This window comes from Haliaeetus albicilla, chromosome 1, assembly GCF_947461875.1.
Source record: "Haliaeetus albicilla chromosome 1, bHalAlb1.1, whole genome shotgun sequence".
Lineage (NCBI taxonomy): Eukaryota > Metazoa > Chordata > Aves > Accipitriformes > Accipitridae > Haliaeetus > Haliaeetus albicilla.
In genome coordinates, this window is record NC_091483.1 from 13966713 (window position 1) to 13991643 (window position 24931).

Sequence of the window (24931 nt, forward strand, 5' to 3'; positions counted from 1 at the left end):
AACGGCGGCGGCCCCCATTGGCGCGCGGCGGCCGCCACTCCTCCCGCGCTCGGGGGGCCCCGGGGGAACGCGCCGCTTCCGCTACGCAGCGCGCGTGGGGGAGGGGGGCGCTGCCCCCCGCCCCGCTTCTTCCCTCTCCCCCGCGCCCCCCCGCCCCGCACACGTGGGCCGCGGGCGCCTCCTCCCGCCCCGCCGCCAGCGGAGAGTTTAAAAGGGCACGGGGGAAAGGCGCGGGGGGTGTGGGGTGTGGGGGGGGGGAACGACACCGACACGACGGAGGCACCGGGCCCCGGCGCGGCGGCGCTCGGCCTGCCCGCTCAGACAGCGTGGCGGCGGGAGGGGAGGGCCGGGCCGGGGGAGGCGGGAGGACAACAGTCTCGCACACTTCCTGGTTCTCGCCCCGGCCGCGCAAACCCCGCAAAACTCCTCCGCCCCGCCCCGCCGCAACTTCCGCCCCGCTGGCGGCGGTAGCGGGGTCGCCCGCGCCGGGGGCAGTTGCCACCGACCCGCCGCCACCGGCCGCGCGCCGGCCCGGCCGCTACCAAGGTGATCACTTCCTGATCGCCCTCCATGGCTTCCCCGCCCGCCACCGGGAGAGCGGCGTGCGCCGCGGCTTTCCCCTCCACCCACCACCACCACCGCCGCCCCTCGCCCCCCGGCTCCCGCCTCGCTCCCGCCGCGGCGCGGTGCAGCTTACCGGCCCGGATGAGGAGGTCGAGCTGGTTCGTGGGCCCCTCATGCAGGGACGTCGCCATGTTTACGCTGCCGGAGCGGCTTCACATTGACCGGCGGGCGGGCGCGCGCCGGACGCGCGCCGGGGGGGTAGGGGGGGGAGCGGGGAAGCGGAGGGGGGGGGGGGGGGGAAGGCGGCGGCGGCGGGGCGCGCTCCCGCGGGGCGGCGGGCAAGGGCGGGCGGCGCGGGCACCGCCACGGCGCGGCGGCGGTCGGCGGCGGGAGCGCTTCCTGCGGGGCGGCGCACGCGATCCTTCCGCCGCCGGCCTCAGACAGGAAGTGCCGCGCCGGCACTCGCCGCCGCCGCAGCGCGGGGCTGCCCGCGGGGAGGAGGAGGAGGAGGAGGAGGAGGCGGGGGAAGCCGCCGCCGGGGCCCCGCTGCCCCGGCTCCTCGGACGGCCCGAGCGGCGAGCGGAGCCGGGGGCGGCCGCAGCCGCCCAGGCAAGGGCGGGCGCGGAGCAGAGCGCAGTCCGGCCCCGTCCGTCCCGCAGCCGGTCCTCCCCCCGGCCGGGGCCGCCGCCTTCCCCGTGCCCCTCTACCTGCCCCGGGGTCGCTCCCCGGCCGCTGCAGCCCGGACCCCCCGCGTACCAAAACAGCCCCTTTTCAGGGCAGCGTTTCTCTCGGCACCAGCCCGATGGTCCTCACCGAGGCAAACGGCGGCACGTTAACAAGTTTTCTCCTTGGCAAAGTCCTGGGCTACCTACTATAGTAATATCTGGCCAGAAAACTTCAGTCGTCCTTGACTGCAACCCACCTTGTCTCCTTGGCAGTAGCAGGGCTTACTCCAAGGGAACTTTAGATGCCTTTTCCAGTTAGCCAGAGGCCCCATCCTTCATTATATCTAGCCTCTGAGCAGATTGGGGGGGGGGAGTTGCATTGCTTTCTTAATTTAAAAAAAACAAACAAACAAAAAAAAAAAACAAACCACCACCACTGTTTAGGGTTGTGTCCATCCGAAGAACCAACCACCTGCTTTAGTAACACCATGGCCTTCCCTATGCAGAAGCAACAACCACGAGAACACGTTCTCCAAACTTCCCAGTTGAGTCCCTGTGCTGCTCATTCTCAGGGTAACACTTCAGAGCCCCATGCAAAGAGCAGCTATGCCAAGAGAAGCAAAGTCTGCCCTACATAGAGCTGTGCATGGAGATCAGGTGTCGGAAGTCCTTCATGAACACCACACGCACCTGACTAGGTCTATATTATTAAGCCATTATTAGAAGTATCATGCAACCACGTACTGCCCCGAGAGACTTCCCTGTATGCAACAGCTTTACAGCTCCAATAGAAAAATGTGACAGGCACCAGCTGCATTGATCTGACAATAAGGGATCTCTCTCCTCCTCTCAAGTTTTAGTAGTCCTAGGATCTAGATCACAAGCAAGAAGTTAGAAGCATATTTCCCCAGCACAGAAATCACAAAATAGTATCCAGCATAAACCACCTCCAACTGGCAAATTCAGTACCTCAAACTTCTGACAGATCATAATCCTACTGCAACTCTCAAGGCTTTTTAGGAATACAATTTAATCACCATATTTATATACACAAATAAAAATTCAGGTATTTTGCAGACTTCACTCATCTATTCCTGGCTGTAAGGAATCAAGTTTGTTCATCGCCTCATCAGATAATGAGCAAGACCTGCAAGCGAGATCGTTCATTCTCACATTCAAGCCATGATATCTAAGAGTAGCTCTGTGCTAAAGTTTTGCCAGCCGAGCTCTTTCCAGCCAGAAGCATGGACAAAAAAGGCACTCTCTAGCCAGCTGTGACGGCAAAAAGCTCTCATGCAGATACAGCTCTGCCAACAGCAGAGTGCTCCTGTCAGCTTATGTTATTCAGAGAGGTGGAATAGCAGTGTTAACAAGAATTCCTTCTGTCAGCATATTTCCACTAGGGGACTCTGCTGTATTCTCCAGCAGGAATTTTTCTAGTGGAGACAAGCCCAAGGACAAGTAAAGGCATTTTAAGTAGGCACACACTTAAATGTGCAACAAAACTTCACAGCCCTTCATTAAAACATCCTGAATTGAAGTGGAAACCTCATGCGGTGTAGTTTAGCAACACCATAGATTCAGCTTACCTACCGAGTACTGAAATAACTGCGTACTCGCATCACTTTTTCCCTGTGTCCCTAATGTTGTTAAAAACCGTGATTTACCCACACTTCTCTTCAAGCAGTTAGGTCTGCAGCAATAAAATACAGTTAAAAACAGCTTGTCAGTTTAGATCCGGATCAGAAGGTGCACAAAGACACTAATACCTTTGAAGATGCAGACCTGTGTCAACAGGAGTTCACACTTACATACTCTGGAAAAGATGCATTCATAGTTTTTTGCCTTACTGTTTGTTATGTAATTCAGTGAGGATTGTTTACCGATTGCAACTTCCAGTCACAAACTGAAGCGTTTGACTCATATCCAAGTTGTTCCCTCTGTCCCCTACGGGTAGAATGAAGTTTTGCCTAAGCTATGTGGACTCCTTGAATAAGTGCATTCAAGTAATGTGCGTGTGTAATTTTTGACAAACACCATGTGTCCGAAATAAATTAAAAAAAGAGTATACAACGTCAAGCTCTTGGTTTAATACCAGTTTTCTAAGCAGCATTTATTACTACTGTGAGAACAGACTTGGCACAGTGTTTGCCAATTTACACGAAATGGACTTGAACAGCTGCACGCATTATTCTGATCCTTCGCTCTCTCTGATGGTACGTAGAGAGTATCACTGGATGCCCAAGGGATTCCAGTCAATTGAAAAAAGTCCAAGCCCATGCACTTTCAAGATTATAATGTAGGCAACTACAATAAATCTACAAAGTGATCATTTTGACCTGGGCCCAACTTACTTATACAAGTGTAGTAGTATTAAAGCATAACACTGTCTTTAGGAGGAATGCGATTTTCCCCAGAAGTTCTGCAGTTCCATCTGTTTAAACTATGTGATTTCCAGTATTTTATGCTGAATGCTAATTGATTTGCCATGCTAATAAAATCTTACTATTTCAGGGGAAAAAAGTAAATAAGGAAAAAAGTAAGCATGCACTTAACTTTGTAATCTCTCTTAAAGCCTCCTTTCTAGGCAGAAGGCTAACAGAGAGGCCTACAAAATCTACTCAGAGAGTGGTGGGTGGCCCAATGAGGTAAGAAGTATTTACTGTAGAGTAACAGGACCACATGGAATTGCAGATTAACCTATGTTTCTCTGGCATGAAAAAAGTAGATAAAAACATATAGAAACAGATACACAAACAGCATCATTCTTTGTCAGCCAGAAATGTATCTATTAGCCTACTACCTTCTTTTTTTTTTTCTGTTAGAGTGTACAGAGACTAAGCTTTCTTGCAATTTTTTAAACCACAAGCTCAGCTGTCAAGATACCCAAGTAGACCTACATGCTCATCACATGCTACATCTACCAACTACCACAAAAACAAATCAAAAAGAAGTCAACATGTTCTAACATGCAAGAAAGCTACCATTCAAAAATAGGCTTATGACACACAGGAACATAGTAAGCATAAGTCAAGTAATTTCAAGACAACAACAAGGAATTGTTATTTTAGCTGACAGCACCTCCACCCCTGTGCACGCACTTCAGAGACTTTGGTAGATAAGGAACTTGGACAACAAGAACACCCCAGTGAATTGTATCCCCCTACTTGTACAAACACAGGAGTAAAATGTCTATCAACTCATACTTTCTTGTTAAGGGATATGGACAATTTTGTTCACATTAAAGGAAAAAAGCTTCACTTCTTTACAGTATACACCAGTTAAACTTCATCCTGATTATTTCGAAAAAGTGAAAGACAACTCAAGAGAAGCGGCTGGATGTGATTAACTGCATGCAAGATGGTGGATGTAGAAATTCAAAATATGAAAAACTGGAAGGCTTCAGCAGATCTGCAGAAGTGGATGGAAGTGGGATCATCAATTAACTTAAGCATTTCCTTGAACAGTCCTCAAAACTAATACAGCATTCAGTGGCTATAGAGGAATTGTCAGTCTCCTCTCTCGTAGTCTCCTATGCAAAGTTGCCTTTCTCACAATTCTGACAAGTATGTTGAAAACATTCTCCAGTAATAGGCCATAGTTTCTCTTGGAAAACTATTTTACAAGCTTTGTAACTTGAAACACTAGAAGTACAACCTTCCCATAGCACCTTTTTTCCTTCACTGACAGCAAATGATGAACCAGAAAGAAAAAACCCCGCATATTTAATTACTTTTAGCCACAGAGGGTTCCAGTTGTATTCTAGTATGACCAAGCTACCCTGAGAAAAGGCAATTATCATAAAGCAGTTACTTATTCTTACAGAGGTGATTCATTTGACTTCATTTAAGTAAACAGTCAAGGGTAGATGGCAATCTGTCTGAGGGTAGTATTTGCAGCCTACATGAGAAATTGCAGATGATAACAGAGGAACAATACCAAAATGCCAACCAAGCTAAAAAGCTTCCAAGCAACTTCAGAAGTCCAGGCATGTCCTATCCCAAGTGCCAAAACCACCTACAAATCTTAAGTAGTTACAGAAAGCTCAGTTTTGCCCAGGATCCTGAAGAAATTCACATCTAATAATGACAGAAGTAGTTGCTGTCCTCAACAGCAGGCTATCAAACTGTTGATAATTATTACTGCATTGCAAGGGTAACGATAAAAAGAAACATTTTTAACAGTTGGATTCCAGAAACATGCAAGAAGATGCAGCAGTCCTTTAGCAGCACATCAGCATAATCATTACCATCCACTGTGGATTCCACGGTAGAAAATTCCGAAAGTACAGCCAAATAACCACTAAGTGTCCCTGCAGGAACCAGGGAAATACTGAGGAAAGGGTTCAGTGACCATGCCAAGCTTATCTTCTTGACTACACTATCTAATAATACCAAAGCCAAGAGTCTGTCACAATCTGCACCTTTGAGTGGACTCAGGATCCTGGTGTCACTATTCATATAGCAATTAGTGATTCCACACAAAAAAGCCAATGTATTCTCAGGATTTGGTACTACCTTTGACAAAGAGAAAAGGAGTTACTCAAAATAGCAAGTGTCTACGTTCCAGCATTATTACTTATGAATGTGGAATAAGAAAAACTTGGCTGTCTCAAAAAAAACAAAACAAAAAAAAAACAACAAAAAAACCCAAACTATAAAAAAAAAACCAACCAACTGATACATGCACTTCCCTGCCTTATAACGAAATTCTTTAATTTCAGGGCAGTCTAACAGACAATTATAAATCAGGTATTTGCATAGCACATCACATGATTTTACAGAATTGACAGTATTTGAGATTGGTAATAGGCTGGCATATGAACTATGCCACTATTGAGGAATTTCTCTGTTCCAAGACCTAGCATTTACAACTCCTTAAGACGTCTCTGATAACAACAAATGTCTATTCTATAAAGATTAAATGTCCTGCTCAAACACATATGGCTTTACTGTGATCCTAGAAGTTGTTGTCAACTACAATCTCCCTTTTAACACGCAGATCACCTTTAAAAATTATTACCGTCAAGTTTGTCACCATATTTTTGATCAATAAAGTTCACTGACTCCTGTGCACTCATACCACAATGGTTTTGGCATGCCATATTGCATTCTAATATCAAGATACAAGCCATGAAATTTTTCAGCTTACATTAGTAAAATGCTGTGACTGAGTCTTCATAGTAACATCCTGCAATTTCTCACTCCCAGTTGCAATTGGAGTTGGGAGTTTAGAGGAGAGTGCATCTGTACATCTGAAGTCCAACCCATAGTGTGCCACACTAGCAAGCCATTCAATTAGCCTCACATCAGCCTCAGAAAATAAAAATTATGCCCGAAATGTGTAGTTATTAGTCTTTATTACAAAATATTTAGTCTTGCAGTATTCCTTCAGTATGAATGGAGCACTGAACACAGCAAGGCAGAAACCTGCAATCTAGAAAGAACTGGACACCACAACCAGGCTGTTACTGTTACATAAAAATATTACCATTCATACAGCACCTGCACAGCTCTTTTCATTAATTTCTCAGAAAAGGAAACACCAGCAAAGATGACATAAAATTTAAGCTGCAGTTGAATTTTGTTTCTGAATTAAGAATGTTACTGAGAACAGATGTATATGCCCTTGGCATAACTGCTCCAAGTGCTATACAATAGCACATGCAATGGGAGGGGGGACATTTTGTTTCACTGTCATCAATATTCAACCACCAAAATGCAATGGATTTCTTGGAATAGTGAGAACTCACATCGATATAGCAGCAGCATGGTGTCAAAAATAAAATTAGCTCACATTCAAAGGATAAATTCTTAACCCATGAATGTGTTAGAGATATAATTCTCACAGTCAAGCAAGTAATGCATGCAAAGTTTTATCTTGCTTTTATCTAGCCAGCTAATGGGCTTCATCTTAGCTCTTTGATGAAGGCAGTACCAACTGAAGCTGAGAGTTTAATCAAGTTGTTAGAATGTCCAAACTCTTGTTTGTAGTCAGCAGAGTCTTCTAAAGCAAACTGCTTTCCACTTTTGAAATTCTCATCAAGCTGTGAGTGTACAGAAATGAAGTTCAATCAATAGGATATGTCAGCACTACCAAAACATACACCAGATGTTCCTGTTAACTCATTTTTTTAAGAGGCAGTTTAATCAAATAATGTCTGGACAGAATGAATGATAACATTGTTTTGTTTATCCCTTACGTACACATGCCATAATCAAAGGTAAGATTCTAATGAGATCTAATACTGAGGTCTTGGTATATGATATTTAACAACAGATGAAAAAATCATCTGAAATAAACAAGAGTTCACAGGCTCAAATTCACATAAAAGAAGTCAGAAGGAAGCAGTTTTAATCACAATGGGAGAAGACATATAGAGGCAGAAAGAAGAACAAGTACTAACTAAAGACTTTACATAGATATACAAAGCTGGTTTCCACAGTGATAACAGTCTAAGTAGCAACCTGAAATTTCCTCTGTAAAAGAAGATTTGCCTTAAAGTAGATATTTTATTCATGCATTTGTTTAAATTAGGGGAGGAGTTAAGCCTAAACTCACTGTTTATTCAACTTCCTCCCTCCTTAAGGATGGCTATCAATTTACATGGTAGTTTCAACTGAACTTCCTGGTGGAAAAAAAAATTAAGATATTATAGACAAACATACCATCATTGTTGTCTTTGTAGGTCAATATTTTTCCATCAGATTGTAATCCTGGAGGGGCTCATTTTCAGATCCCCATTTTTTCATGCAGATCTTCTACCCCCCTGTGGCAATAACATTTTTAGAATTAAAACAGACTTTCAACTTGCACCACAGGGAGGATTTCTGATGGAACATCAAATTAAAAAATATGGTAACAGTTCACAAGTTGAATGATACCTCAACTTCTCAAAAGCAGTAGTTTTGTTTCCTCTTTAACCTTAAAGTTGTGAGAAAAAAGTCCCAAACCTGTACTTGCCTCTTTGATGATTAATAAAAATTAAGCGGAAAAATACTATTGATATGAGAAGTTAGATTCACTCAATCAATTAAATCAGGGACTACACTGGCAGTATGATTTTGGTATACCTCTCATAAGGATCAAGCTTTACTGTACTTACGGCAATATTTGCTTAATAGCTGCCTACTGTTCAACAAGATTTGTAAACAACAAGCAACGCTGATTTTGCAAATTCATCATAAGTGAGGTAACAGAGAAGGCACGTAGTACCACTGCAGGCATAAGCTCAGTAGGAAGGGAGTTCAGAAAGTACTAACCAATTTTAGCGACAATGTTACCGATAACTTGGCATTTTTAAAACAGCATTATCCTACCTAAATACTCATCTAATGCCTTATTTGACTAAAAGGCTAGGCATTGTCCATGTATAAGATCTGCAGATCACAACTGTGGTACCTTCAGCACCGTAGATATGGTAAATCCAAAGATTAGATTGCCCCACTAACACACATACACATCCACATTATGGGTCCTGTGTGGTGACAGACAAACAGAACCATAACAACTGTCAATTTCAGACTGACTGCTTCTTTAAAGACAGCAGCTTCTGCTGTTATGTAAACTACAGAGGTTTTGCTGAATAAATCCTAAAATTGAAGCGCTATTAAGGACAGATAACTACTCAGGAAATGGAAGCCAATAAAATTTGGATGTTATTAAAAAATTGTTCGATCATAAACAATACATCCTTCTTAACACTTTCACTGTTGCAGACTGTAACTCAGTCCCCAAAATTTAGACTTTTGGTACTGCTCCTAAGAAAGATATCATAGGAAAAGAAATGTAAACACTATGTCAATCTAAAGCTTATACTTTCCCTCTCAAACATCACAAAAGGCACTCACTACTTCCACTGAGAATGTCATAAGGTCACCTGAAAAGATCAAAATTCCTGTGTTTTGTTTTTTTCTAGAAAACTGCTTTGTCAAGACTTTTTTCTATTCCAAGCAGACAGGCAGTTTTGTCTGGAATAGGACAAAAAAAAAGCAACTTGAACCATTGAGTCTTTCTTGTTTGTTAAAATACTTTTAAGGTTTACTTTTTTAGTTAATGGATTAATTTTATAGTTAAAGGATTAATTATAATTAATGATCCTTGATTAATGAATCAAGATAGATTAGTGGGAAGCAGGCTGGAAGGAGTCTGACAGGCAAAAAACCCCATACTCCACTAGAATTAACTACAAATTCATCAGTATTTATAGATATGATCATTTATAATGATTATATAGCATATTTTATTTGAATTGTGGTTTCATAAATACAAGAAGTTTTTTTAATACAAAACAACATTACAGGTCCTGATTCTGCCCTTGGATCAGCACTGACAGTCCTTAGAGTCCACACAGCCTCAAACCCAATCACAAAATAGCAAACCACAAATAGAACCATTTTATGCACAGCACAAATGATCTCTCTAGTGTCCTAAGTAAATTTTACCACGCCAGCTACCGCACTACATTTATCCCAAAGGGTACTGATTCCTATCCCTGAAGGCTAGAATAAAGCTACATTTTACTAAATTACACAGCTTTAGATTAACTGCAAAATAGCTCGAGGCTCTTGGAATATGTATGTTGAAATGTTGCAAAGCATGTAAATCATGAGTTATTGGAATTGCCAATGGACTGTCACAAGGAGGGAGGGGAAAAAAAAAAACAGGCCCATAGCCAACAGTAGAAACACTGACAACTGGGTGCATATTATGTTATGTGGATACATATCATATCAAATACTGCCAAGACTTAAGATGGGTTTTTAGTATTTACCATGCTGTCCATAGAGTTTAGAACCACAAAAGCAGTTAAGTCTACTCATTCTTGATACAACCACCATGCATTTATCAAATAAAGTGGGGGTTTTTCAGCAATTAATTCTGACATTTATGAAGTAAAATCAATTGAGACTAATTTAGCAACAATGGATTTTTCTTCTAAGATGCTCATAAATTAAACTATTGTACCCATCTAAATTTTAATCATTAGCATAACAAAGGTATGTACTTCACAAAATTAGCATCTTAAAATGCTCTTGAAATAAACATTATTATACCTTGTTTGCTTGTTTCTGCCTTAGCCTGCTTTCTCATTAACATTTGCTATGGCACCTTTTACTACCTCTCCAACATCAAACCAATTCCTACCCACAGCCCAAATCTCTTCCCTTTCCCTAGAAAAATATAAATCAAAAAACACACTCAGATTCACACTCCTGCAACTCATTGCTAGTAATGGCACATTACCAAAATAAAGGTTTCTTGGGGCCTTTATGCCTTCTCTCCCATTTAACCTCTCTGTATGAACAATGCATTCAGAAAGACTCATGGCTGTACCAAAACATGTCAAGTCAAAACACATGCCCCACAAGACTGCCTCCCTCAGAACAGTCTAAACCAAGCACTTCTTTCATCAACAGTAGATGCAAGTTCTGTGCAAAAAACATTACTTGCTTACTTACTGTCATGTACAATTACACCATGAAAACTGCCCTGGATTAATGGTGTATATGCTATACAAATAATAATGAAAAGTTGGAGTACGGAAACAGGGGATATTACCTCTCTTCCCAAGGACCTTTTGGAATCACAAATGATAACATTCATTAATAGTTTTTAAAATCTTCATTAGATTGTAATTTCTCCTCTACACTACTGTAAATTGGCTTTTTAGTACGCATTATCTTTAATTTTTACATCAGAACTATTAAAACAAAGTTTTTAAATATTTGAACTGATTTTAATATTTTATTATGTTATTATACTAAATTTTTAAGTATATATTAACGTCCAAGTTATTGTGAAATTAAAAAAAAAAAAAAAACAAAAAAAACCCCTACCACCAAACTATCTGCAGTCAAGACACATCGCTTAACATCTCCAGCCACAAACTCACCAAATCATCATATCAACTGCCCTATAAATTTTAAGACTGTACTTTCAAATATCAAGATTTGGAAGCAGCCACATGTCTCTTTCTTTGAACAGTAGCTTAAAAAAAAAAAAGAAAAAGAAAAAGATTCCTACAGAAGAGCTACAAGTTTTTAATTGTCATTTCCACCAATTTATTGTGGCCAGAAAAAGATACTTAAAAAACATACAGAGTTCATTTGCAGTCGCTCTTTATCCTAAAAGAACTGTTCTGCTAGCCATTAACCTACCAAAATCTTACAAGAAACAGCAAACGTAATGTTTAAAAAAACACCACTTCTGAATGCAAAAGCCTTCAAAGTATAAGCTTTTAGAAGTTTTTGAATACAAGTTTAATTTATTAAACTCAGCTTCTTGGGAAGAACACCCTCACTTCTCACTTACCTTTACCTTAAAAGTTTTATTACCATAGTAAAAAAAAAAAAACAAACCACCAAAAACAACCACCCTTATTTCATATTCTTTCTTCACACAAATTTGTTGAACTTGTCATTAGCATATTTAATTCAAAACCCATTTGAGTAAACTGGAATTGCAAGTATTCTCCCAAAACCTGAACCATTAGTTTGTGCACATCTTACAAAGTTGATGCATGTTATTTTTGATGCAGTACTACAGGAGATGAACATCCAGATTCAGAAAGATGTATGAGCAATTGCATCCACCATTTATGGAGAAATTTGAACTGAAACCTACCTAATCCAATGGGAACGCACACATATTTACTGGGCTGCAAAGGTAAGCAACTGAAAGAACAGTCTCACAGCTTTGTTTTGCTTGCCTGACATCATGAATTCAAACTCCAACTCTTAATTAGGCAGCCCAAGGGTAGGAATGTACGCTATCCATGTTCTAGTCAAGTGGTCTCACCAGTTCAGTATGGAGTGCCCAAGAGGACCTGTCCCCCCTTTGGTTGCACTTCTATGTACTCCCTTCCCCAGCACGCACCCAGCCCTTGGCTGAGCCATGTCAGCATGCTAATCCAGCAGAAAGTTAACCCAACAAGAATACAGAACAGTTCAGGGTTTCCCTGTTTTTTCTTGCAAAATAAGCATACTGAAATGCCTAAAAAAGGTTCAGCAGGTATGAGAAGCAGCACAAGAAAGCAAGCAGGAGGCACAGGAGAACTGCAGCACAGCGGCAGCCTGGCAGTCAGATTAATTAGGCTCCCATAGGAGCACAACTTTTGTTTTTTCAGACAGTTTAAACAGACTTTGGTCCTCCACCGAAAGTTCAAAGCTCCTGACCACGTTCTTTGGAGACTGGTGCACGGAAAGACACATGCTTATCGCTAAACAGGTCAGCTGCTTTAACGCCAAAGCTCTACTTCTTTCTTCATTCGTAACTCGTTCTTTTACCATACAGCTGAGTTAATTTCAATCTATTATGCTTTCTGCCCATAAAAAGACAGTCCAACCCCAGTCCCCCCAGCCACGCACTACTGCCACCAAACCAGCAATAAAACCGCTCTTGGACCAAAAAGGCAGGATAACAAGGGACAGAGGATAGAGCGCATGGGAAGGGGGAAGAGTTGGAAGATAAGGTAAATAGAGCCACACACTCCATATTGCCAGCTGCCCTGCAGTTATTTGGCTCAGACACACTATGAAACTAAATTCTAACCAGCTTCCTGGCTCAGCTGATTTTTAAAAACTCCAAGTTTAGTTGTCTAGTTAACCCCCGGCATTAACAAAGACATAAATTAAGATCTGCCTACTTATGAGGGTACGTGGAGTTACAATGCAGCACCCTGAACCAAAGGTGACATTTTTACCTGCCAAGCCCCAACTTTGTCACCACTGAAGCTAAGTAAAACTAAGTTTAAAGCAAAGAGATGTGAACCCAGGTCAGATCTCCATCCTGTGGGTAAATACAAAATCACATTCCTCAGGGACTTCTAAAAGAATATCTCATGGAAAAAAAATATTATAGTAAGTCTACCTGTTTCCACAGTTTCAGTCTCAATTTCTTGTTCCTCTGCTACATCTTGCATCAGGTAAGTCTCGTCATCATAAACCAGGACCTGAGCAGCGTAACCCTGTTCTAGTCTGGCACTAGGAACTGGCTCCACAATCACTGCTGGGAATTCAGAGACTGGCTCATTTTCCTATAGAAAGGAAAAAAAAAAAAACCACAAAAACAAAAACCAAACACGCTCTAAATACTGCACTGTTGAACTCTACGTTAAAATGTTCCTCTTATGCTCTTGCATATTTTATGGAATAATGACAATAATTTTGAAGATTTTTAAAAGGAAATTTTCTTCTAAAGCAAGAGATTAAAAAAAAATAAAAGCCAGCTTATCATCCACCAAAGAGACCCCCCTGAATCTCAAAGATATTTTCCTGGCTTAAGCACTTAAAATGTAAAGCATCAGACAGCTTTAAGACATTGAAAAAGAGCAAGCCTTCTAATTAAGACATTCAGCTGCGGGAAGTGTTTCTTCTCCCTCTGCTCCACGAAATTTAATCAAGGCTTTGCGTGTATACTGCAACATACCTACATCTGACCTGTATCTTATGAACACTCATGTTTTGGATTAAGTACATAAGCTATCACAAAAGAAATGGCTACTTCAAAGCCCATATGCCTATCTCTACTTATTTAAGGATCAAAATGTCTGTAACAGCACATGTAATCTGTTAAAGTGTTGCAGACATGGAACCCTGCCAGATTCAATTTACTATGAGCTACAGAATAGTAGAAAACATTTATTTGTTGATAAGAATGCAAAATACGAGCAAATGCATTGCGTTGGCTAACTCTAAAAAAGGCCCTTGTATTGTTCTGCTTATCTCATTCAACACATCAAGACACATCTGAGATCTTTACTTTAGAAGAGATGCTTAGATTAGAATTTAATATTGTAAACCCAGTCTACAGTTGTACTGCAGACTTCAAAACTTACTGCTTCCACTTCTCTGTGATAATAAAATCTTCTAATAAAAGGTATTTGAAAAATGGACTGCTCTCTTCCTCCTCGCACAACAGTCTCTAATCCATTTCACTTGCTTTCACAGCAAGTTTACAGTGAATTTTTCTTTCAAATTAAGAAAAAAGGTGTAAAGTCTGTTAGCAAATAAATGCTATTTATTTTTCTAACCTTTTGATTTTTTATTCCATTGCTGTCAAACTCCAGGCCAGGGCCTCCGGTGTCAATCACTGCTGACGTCATGGTGCATCCCCCGAAAACACTTTGAGAGCTGTTATCTATCCTGAAGACAGTAATGCTGATAGCCTGAAGTTATCCAAGGCTTAAATTCACAATCCACTTCTGTTAAACAGCTAGGCAGAGGCGGCTGAAACACAAAACAATTTTTAAAAAGTTATTCGCATAGTTTATATTCAAAAGTCTTCCAGCATTTATGAAAGCGATTGTATGCTACATGTCTACATCAAAAGAATGAACACAACAGATGCGACAGAATGTGCTGACTTTGGTAAAGTTAACGCTGAGCACTGCCATACAACATAAGTTTCACACTAACTTTTAATACCAAGGTAACAATTTCAGTTTGATTCTTTGCAATTTGTTAACTTTCACACAGTTCTAAAAACAAATAATATCATTAGATATATTCCACTGGTCAAAACAATGAATTTCTCACTGAGGTCAAATATCAACTAGTTTTTTGAGACATACACACGTCTGAGTTAGTGTGGCTTTTCTAAAGTTAGTGTTTTCCTATTAATTTAGGAGATTTTTTTTTAATTACATTTTCTTCTTTGTTCTACTAGCTTCATAGTCATTTCATAAAGCTATAGTTTCATAAAGTTTTGTAACGCTTTCAAACATACTGCTTTTTAAAGCAACGCATATGTAACACACACCTCAAAAATATATACCTAATTTCTAATCTACAGTTTTCTTTGGAATAAGTATTGTAGCAGTGACTCTTTTTTTCCTATAGAAGAAATTCTTAAAGAGTCCAAAAAAAAGTAGTTCCACATCATAATGCTTTAATTTGGGTATACCATGGGCTCATTCAACTTACAAAGATACATAACCTCCATCTTGGTGAATTTCTCTAAAACTAGATTAACGGCAGTGCTTTGTTTCTAAACAACTGCTATTTATTTATTCTGAATAAATATTATTACTCATATCCTGTCTTTGGAAGAGACAAAAAAATCTGTGTTCATAAACCTTGGGCTGTGAGGAGCAGTTTACTACTTCAAGATGCAAACTAAGAAGTTTGGCTTCTTAGTTGTACAACAGAAAGCACATATTTCACGTGAGACATAAGAACTCAATCTGATATCAATTACCCTCGCGAGTAACTCCACTGAGATCAATGCTTTATAACAGAAGCCAGAATTTAGCCCAACACTTTTAATAAAATCCATCCATTTAGAAAGCTAGCACAGTCACTGAGGTCTGCAAGAAAACAGGATCTTCCAACACATACTGAAGAAAAAAATTATAATTAATACTCCAATGGGTAAACTCAGTAAGTATTGCTTTTCAATAGCAGACAGCCAGCTTAAACTAAATTAAGTTTGCACATATAGGGAAAAGCTAACTCAGATTCATGTAGAGTAACTGGGCTTCTTATAGGCATGGAAATCTTTGTTAAGTTATAGCTTAGGTATACTAGTAAAAATTACCCTTACTGATCTCGCCAAGTGGATGTCAACTAAGCAACAAAGTCAACAAAAATATGCTATGCAAAAACTGTTTAAAAACTTTCATTTATCAAGGTATTAAGGATCCTTCAGCATGCCATAAAAATACACTCAGAAAGGCATCATCTATGTTGCCATGCCAACTTAGCACAAAGAGTCACTAGCTACAACAGTGGATGGCAGGTTACTACAAAAACACACCAAACAAACAACAACAAAAAAACCAACACACCAAACAAAAAACTCCAGACACAACAGAATAAGATATTCTTATTTTTCACCCTTACATACAAAAAGGAGAATAAATTCTAATAGCAGCCTTCTAGGTAATTAATCCTCATTAAACAAAACTCAAGAACAGGAGATCATCTTAAATCACTGTCATAGTACCAGCAGAATAAGCACAAGATATATTCCAAAAGAAAGGAAAAAAACATATGCAATTTAGGAAAAAAACAAGGCATTTTTTGCTTACATAGGCAGTCAACTTGACATGAGAAAGCATGATTCATACCTAAAAATATTTCATTTGTACTAGCACAAAAAAAACCCCACAGTAATACTTTATTTTCCGTTGTTTCATTTGTAAAGCTAGCACCACTTTTTGATTATCAGTATTTTCCTTGATGAAAAAGAAAGCAATGACCTCCTCTGCTCCCCCAAAGTAGACCCAAGCTGGGAAGTCTTTAACAAGCATCCTCAGAGCCATATACACCTGTCACCCTCCAGGCTTTTAGCACAAAATGCCTACTCCCTACTTGCGTATCAATTACCACATTATTTCAAAAGTCTAAATTCAGAAATATGTAAAGTAGAAAAACAGCTATTTATGAATACATTAAATACACAGGAGGAAAAATTTAAAAATCACTTCTACTGTAAAAAGACTTTTTCCCCTTCTACAGTTTTCCATCTACAGCCATACTAGAAATCCTGCCAAGCAATCATAACCCAAAAGCAAAGTCCAAAGAATGGAAATTATATTTTAATTTGGAAGCACAGTCTCCAACCAATGTCAAACATCAGCATTATTTCTGCAACTCGGACTTGTATCTATGTAAGAACATAGAGCGCTTCACATAGTACCATTGCATAGCTTAAGCGTGTCACAAAGCTAATCTGGTTCTCACGCAGTATATTAATGCAAATAAACAATCATATACTAGGACCATGTGTACTGTACATTCATATTTTATGTACTATAATCCCACACAGGTGGCCAAACAGCTGCCAAATTGTAGCAACTGAAAACACTTAATACTGTGTACTAGATCAGGTTATGTCAAAAACCTGCTATTTCTCCGTCTCCCTAGTTACAAGAAGTTTAGATTACTTTTGCACTGATTTGTCTCTACATGAATTACCTACAGAAGCAAAGATAGGGCAATGCAGGAACATAAATTAGAATCCTCATTTTCCAGTTCCAGCAGAAATTCATAATAACAACCTTAGAGGGGAAAATATGCAGAAGAATGAGTGAGATGCTAATTCTCAGCATTCATTAAAAGGACAGTATCTTTAAACTGAATGCACAGAACAGTCCAGGCAAGGAACAAATGAAAGATCCAGAGTCTTTATATAACAGGATTTCAACTTCATACCAAGAGTCTTGCTATTCAGCAACCTTTTCAAAAACCTGACAGGGTGGGGAAAAAGGCAAGCCCACTGGCCAGCAAGTGGGAAGTTAAAAGAGTTTCAGTTCAGCCTGGTTTAGAAGTGTTAAGTTAAAACAAATGCACAAATACACCCCACACACTTAAGTGTAGGTTAGATCCCTGCAGCTGCACCCCTTTTTGAATGAACCAGCTAAGCATTTCCCTCGTCCCTTTACCTAAGCAGTATATCCTCATGGAAGCCTTTTCGCTTCTCCCTCAATTTTCAGTAGAATACTGAATCTATTTCCCATCCTCTCCCTAGCAAGTCACAACTGATTTGACTTCTGTAAAAGGAAAAGACTGCCTAGCCACTTTCAGAAATCAGTCCCAAAATTCACATTTCCCATGGCTGAGACAAAAAGGCCAAAAGACAGTTAGACTCAGATTCTTAAAGTAAGAGATGATTCAGGTTTCTAAGAGACCAAGTTATCCCCGGTGCTACAATCAGCCAGCACAGAAGCTAGTTCAAAGTATGACTATTTTTGAATTACAGAACAACATGCAGAAATATTAAAAAAAAAACAAAAACAGAAAACCCCCCAAAAAAACCACACCACCAAAACCAAACAACAACAAAAAAGCCCACACCAAAAAAACACACACTACAAATTTAATTCCTCTCTGGACAGGTGCTTACAACAAAGCAAAATACAGAATGACATCGGGGGGGGTGGGCAAATCTAACATTTCCAAAAGAGGTGACCAAATCATTTTGTTACAGATCTGACATCTACTCCTGTTCTTCCTGGCCATGGAAAATGCAGAGAGAAACTAGTTCTGAAACATTTGGAATATCCCTTACAACCGGGAAAACAGCTTTGCTGCATCATCCGTTATTTTTATACATATCTCATGGGAAAACAAAAACAAGCCTAGGTGCTCCCACCCTCAGAAAAAACAAAACCAAAAATCCGAATCTTGAAGCCAAATTCTTTGCCTCCACAGCAAGAAGTTTCTAACTGTTTACCACTACAAAAGACACAACAAAGACTCAAGTTTTTGATAGCTTTCACTGGTCAAGAAGATCATTTACATCTTCAGAGGCTACAGGGCACACTTACCATAAAGGCTGCAAAATACCAAACAGTTTATTCACATATTTAATAGTACATTTATATGGCCTACATTATGTATCCAAATGTCTGCGTACAAGAAATCCAAACAGTCCTCTTATGTTTTCAGCAGCTACCAGAGAAGCTTAAAAACACTGCAAATCACAACTGCGATGAACGCGTAAGTAGTCCCACAAAACCCAGAATCTTAAGTCAATCCCCCTGTGCATAACCACCTATCAAGTTAACAGGGAAGCAAACATGCAGCTCAACAGAATTAAAAATAATAATTGAAAAAACAGTGTGGAAAGGATGGCAGAGTGTCACCTCTACTAGGCCAGATTCAAAGTGAAGTTATTTAGGACTGGCTTCAGAACAAAACTCTAAATATAAATCTGCAAGTAGTTTTAGTACACTTTTATTGAAATTATAAAACAAACAAACAAAAATATCAATGCTTGAAAAAAAGATGCACACACTTGTACCCACACATGAAAACAAGACAAACATGCAGAAGACTGGGCAGCAGCGACCAGAGGCAGCTGCTCCCGCCGCACTCAGAAGAAACGTAAGAGTACTTGGAACAATGTCCCCCTTTTATTCAGCTGGCATCCCAAATCCTGAGGAGAGATTTATGCGGATACCTACACAGATGCAACCGCAAGAGCAAGACTGCAGCCAGCAGTAGCATCACACAAAACTTTTTGCAAAAAGGCCTTCCTTTGGTTTAATCAAAAAAAAAAGTTAAGGAAGTCAGCTTGAAAATTAAATTAGTTATACGTACAGAAATACACCGGCCAAGATCACTGCAGAATCCCATTAACTGTAACAAGGCTTCCAAGCGTACAAAGGCGGTCTTTCATAGGCAGCACCTCAAACATACCAGTAAATGTCACTATCACTCCAGTACATATAAACCGCAGTGCACACTGTAAAAATTTTTTTACGTTGACTGAAAGTTCTTTTAAGATATTTTCCCAGATAATTTTTACTGCTCTGGCTAACTGATTCACGCTGACATTTGTAGAAGAAATGGTGAATTAACTTTTTTTTCTTTTGAAACTCAGAACAAGTAAAAACTGAAAAATTAAGTTACTGCAAAAGCTGACAGTGAAAAAAAATTAAACTTGCAAATAGCTAAAGAATCAGGGGGTATGCTTAAAAAGAGGATACAAAGTAAATCTTGGCATCTACAACATCAGGGGAATAAAACAGACAATCCATGCAATTTGTAGCACCTTATAAATCACACCAATCACTAAAATTTACAGAAAAGGAAATCAAAATGAGGAATCATCAAAGCAAGCAGTCGTGGCCACATCATACTTCAGACGTTTCCATACAACAAGGCAATAATTTTATTGCTGAATGCACAGAAACTATTACATTGGATCAAATTAATGATGTACCAAATGCAGTAAGAAACTAGAGGAACTCCTTCCATGCATATTTAGTTTGATAATCTGACCATCCAAAGTTTGCTCTGAAACCTCAACAGCTAAAGCTGATGAGCCCCAAAACATATAAGCTTATAATGACTTAAAAACTATTAACGTTCTGCAAAAAGCTTTGTGGCTTCAGAAGGCTTCTTCTGGACCTTCCCGTATTTCATCCTATTAGCAGGCTCTCTTCCCACTGCTCTCTATTTAAAGGTCCCCTGAAACCTTCTCTTCCCTCTGTCAGAAGTCCCATACTTTGTACCAGCACTTCTCTTTACAGCTTGTCAACCGTTGGTCCTTAACATCCACTTCCACTCCCCCACAAGCCAGAGTAGGGAGCAATTATTCATCGTTTTACATAATAAAAGAGCAGAGACAGATGAAATTAAATGGTGAGGATGCGGTTTAAAGAAAAAAAACACAAACCAAAAAAACCCAACCACCAAAAAACCCAACACACACACAAAAGGAAGTAGTGCACACAAACTATATAATTAATTTTCATAGGATATTCTAGAGGTCACGAGAGTAAGTTGTAAGATTTAAGTTAGACAGCTTTACGGAGGTAAAGCCCCCAGCTGGCTTACGGGACTATTAAACACAAAGACGCACATACAGTCTGAAGTTTAGGGACCTTCTGAACCAGGTATTACTGAAACCTGAGAGATGGAAAGAGTATGTCACTGAAGGTAGCATACAAAATAACCATCCTGTTCCCAGAACTTTTCCTAAAGCAACTGATCGTGTCCACTATCAGAGGTGGAGTGAGGGGAGGAGGAGGAAGAGGATCTTGGATCAGACCCATTACATACAGTTTTGTAGACTTGTATTTAATTTCTTTAAGATTCTTGAAATAAATTCTCGTGGTAACAGTCACTGACCCAGATCTCTCCTGCTGTACGCAACGTAATAGATGGCTTCAAGACATCCCCTCTCAAACAATGCTGTGGGGTTTTCAACTTACCCTAATAACAGACATTTCTATAAAGTGATCTGAAACTCTTACGTTCCCCAAGCTTTCCCCAAATCACCAATATTCACACACTTCTGCCACATTTCAAAGTTATAGCACAAAACATGCAAACATGCTACTTCTACATGTTTTTAGGCCACAGAAGTATCTGAATTGCTCTGAAATGGTATTATTAGAGCGTTGTTTTTATGTGTATCAAGAATTCTCTAATGCTTACACTCCTACATCCCTGGGCTCAACTTTATTTCATGCTATTTGTCTCGACTAACTAGGAAGCTCTCAAAGTCTGACGCACATATACGCTAATCAGAAAGTGGCAAAAAGCTTTTATTGCAATTAAATTGCAACAAAGCTGAATAATTATCATCAGCACACGGAAGACAGACAACTTCAAAGCACGACAAGACATGAACTCAGCGGACGGAGAACCCTCCTCACAAACCGACTCGTTTTAAACTGAGAGTCAGTAAGGTTTAGCCGTCTTTGCTAAAGAAGTTAAACGGTTAAAAAAAAGTCACAAGGAACATGACAGTGACTGGCCATAAGGGAGGGAACACCCAGAACTGAATTATTTAAGGGGGGACGGGGGGGACGGGGGGGAAGAGACATGACAGAACACATCCAAAAAGGTAAGAGATAAACACGAACACCAGAGCTAACCCGGTACAATGTTACAGAGGCACGGCCAGGTATAATTAAAAAATACGCCAGCCTTCAGCAATTTACCCCGGGTGCAACCAGAGCAGGGCGCAGAGCGATTTTAGGGAAGAGGGGAGGCTGCAGGCCCGGCGGGGCTACCCCACCGCCAGCACCGGAGGAGCGAGCACGCATGACAGCGGCTGACCAGCACGCCCGGGCTGCCATGTTCTCCCGACGCCCTGTGTAAACAAGGCGCTGCCCCCGCGGGGCTGCCCCGGCCGCCTCACCCGTTCCCGCCACCGCCCCGGCCCGGCCCGGTCCGGTCGGGTCGGGTCCGGTCGGGACTGTGGGGCCCGGCCGGGCAGGCCGCGGCCGCCCCGGGGCCGTGTTTACACTGACAGCCGCCGGGAACCGCCCGTCGCCCCCAACGCCCCCTCCGCCGGCGGGGCGGCAGCCCGGGCGAGGACTCCCGTGGGGCTGGCGGGGACGGGGGGGGGGGGGGATCCGGCGGCGGAGCGGGGGGGGGGGGGGGGCGGGGAGATGGCCCCGGCCCGACGGCCGCCGCCCCGCCGCACCCATCCCCACGCGAAACCGAAAGTGCAGCTGAGGGGGTGGGGGGGAGGGGAGGGTACCGCCGGAGCGACCCCCGGCCCCGCCAGCCCGGCTCCCACCCGACACATCTCGGCGGCCGCCCCCGGCTCGGCTCGGGCCGGTCCCGCGGTCCCCTGGCTGGGCAGGCGGCCGCCCGCTCGCCCCCTCTCTCCCTCCGCCGGCCGCCTGTCAGCGCCCGTCCCGCCCGCCCGGCCGCCGCAGCAGCAACAGCAGGAGCCGGCGCCGCGCCCTTACCGTGCCCGTGCGCCCGGAGGCCGCGTCCGTCGCCCAGCTTGGGCCGGGAGCAGGAGACGGTGGGCGCCGCCCGGGCAGAGCCAAAGCCAGAGCCAGGGCCAGGGCCGCCCCGCGGCGGGAGGGGCGGGCGCAGCGGCGCAACCTGCCCGGCCCCGGCCCCCCCCGCCGCTGCTGCTGCTGCTGCTGCTGCCGCCGCCGCGCCGCCGCCTCTGCACATGCTCGCGCCGCCCGGCGCGCGGGGGCGCTGCGGGCATGCGCGGCCGCCCCGCGCCTGCGCAGGGGCCGGCGGGAGCCGTTGCCTTGGCCCGGGCGCGAGGCTCCCCTGAGGGAGCGGCCGTTGGCGGGCGGCGGGGCTGAGAGACTTCGCGATGGCCTCCTTCCTTTCCCCCCGGGGTGGTTCGGGTCTTCGTCTTGAGAGCGGGAGGGAGTCAGCGTACGGGGCGCAGAGAGCGAGGCTGAGGGGAAAACCTGCCACAGGCGAGGTTCTCGGTGGCCCTCAGCTGCAGCCCTGCGGTGGAAAGGCCGCTTGGCCTGCTTTTGAAAAATCCCCCCCAACGTTTGGGTACGGCCCCAGAGGGGTAATTATTTCCGGCGATTGATTTTGGTACCTAAGACAATGAGCTGTCCGTGGGCCTGAGCTGCTGCCGAGCCTCAGGCGTACAGAACCGATTTCAGCCAGTGACTCATAGGGGCAATGCTGAAATGTCAGGTTCAAGTTTTCTTCAGTCACAGCCATCTCTTTTAGAGCGCGTAGCTTTTGAAATTAGCCAAATCCATAATTTGTTATTCCCTTGTATCGTTGTCATAGAGTCTGCTCACCAATCAAGACTGTCTTGATCTAGCCTGGCCTGAGAGGTTTTGGACAGAATTGGTCTTCTTTACAAATAGTGGGCTTTAACCATTATACACACCCTTCTTTGCGCTTCACAGTAATAAACAGAAGAGCTTTAGCTGAATAGGAGGTGTTACATTTTCATGACAGACGAGAAAAAAACACATTGCCAAGGAGACTTTGGACATTGCAAAGCCACTTGCTCGAAAGGAGCTCTAGGCTGAAGGTTTTCTCTTCGGACTGATTTGGGCCCCCTTGTACCTGTACATTGTAAAAGTCTGACATACGCCTTTTCAACAGGAGCCCTCTGAGGACTGAGCAGCGATACACAGACGGTGCACAACCGCACATACATGCTCCTCACCTTCAGCAGTGTGCAAAAGCTCTTCTCTGCTACATCTCAATTTCCATCTCACCTTCCATGTCTACTGCTCCCTTGGCACACCTGTTCGCCGCCTCCTCCTCCACCGAGTCTGATTTCCAGTCCTCAGGTTTCTGCCTTAGGCACATTACCACCCACTGCTCTACAGGTCTGGCTCCAGTTCCTTATGCATTTGAACTGGGTATTTCTTTCCTCTGCATCTTCGGGGCATCAGCTTCCTTTCCTAAGGAAATAAGATCTTTCGGAGACCTTTAGGCCCTAGAATCTGACTGACTTTTATAGGTTACGTACAAATAGCAGTTTTCCAGGATATATAACGTGGGCAGTTATTTTTCCCAGGTATGGCACAAACATCTCCCTGACAATAAAGGTAGCCCTAAAAGTATCAGGCCTGTGCCCTGAAGCATGGAAACGTTGGAGATTCTTTCCTTCCAACAACATATCAGGCAATATTAATAAGAGATGGTGCTACCAGCAGTGGCCACTACCAAGGTGTAAACTTAAACTTAGCTGTCACTTTGTAATAAGGCACACATCATAACAAAATTGAGGTCTTACCATATGCTAAGCCTGCCAGACATTTAATAAGGCATACACTAGGATGTCATTAATTACACAATTTGCTACTAGTTTATCATTAAGCAATATGAAATTTCAGTTGTCAGTCTGCTCTTTAAAAGATGAGAGATATCACTTTTAGATCTTTTGTTTATCTTTAAAAGGAAGCATCAGACTACGTGGGGAAAAAAATTATCATTTATTAATAATATAGCTGACATCCACGTTGCTGCTAGAAATTATAGAAGTGTTCAGTGTTTGCATATTAGAAAATGTAATTATTTTAATATTCTAACATACAAGCACACAAATTGTATCAACAAAGGTGTAAAGTTAAAATCTCATTGACAGTGGATGATCTAAGTCCACATTTCATAGGCTTTGGGTTTAGGTCAGAGATAGCAGCTGACAATATAAAATAAAAGAAAGAAAAGAGCAAGTCAAGAAAAGGGCAGGATATTGGGAGGAAAACATTAAAGGGTCCCTGGCAAAAACTGCCTTGTTAGAGACTGGAAATAAGTCTAGCTGGGTGGGAGTTTTAGCCCTCAATACCAATTCTTTTGCAGCCTGGAAGACCCAAGTGCTGTCAGCTTCATCTTTACTGCTTAATTACTCCTGACTTGATATGCTCACTCTTTTAGGGTGGTGGGTTTGGGGGTTTTTTTCTTCTTCTTTCCATGGGTCCAAGTTAAAATTCAGAAAAAAAAAAAAAAAGAAAACCTCTTACCATGATCCTTTTCACAGAGAAAAAGAGCGGAGCGGACAGCTTC

At 42.4% G+C, this 24931-nt stretch overlaps 1 protein-coding gene across 4 annotated transcripts in view; it reads right to left on the reverse strand.

Annotated features, from left to right (window-relative positions):
* ELF2 (E74 like ETS transcription factor 2) overlaps positions 1-22592 on the reverse strand; it is a 39536-nt gene extending 16944 nt beyond the window's left edge. For 2 of the 4 annotated variants that reach the window (XM_069779351.1, XM_069779343.1), the window contains exon 1: positions 698-847. In XM_069779351.1, the coding sequence (XP_069635452.1) occupies positions 698-755 (58 nt within the window). In that variant the 5' untranslated portion in view covers positions 756-847. Of the gene's footprint in view, positions 1-697; positions 848-13100; positions 13267-14262; positions 14459-22389 lie in introns of those variants that run through there. The other 2 variants (XM_069779333.1, XM_069779326.1) reach the window with 2 other exon arrangements.
* Between the last annotated feature and the right edge of the window lie 2339 nt (positions 22593-24931).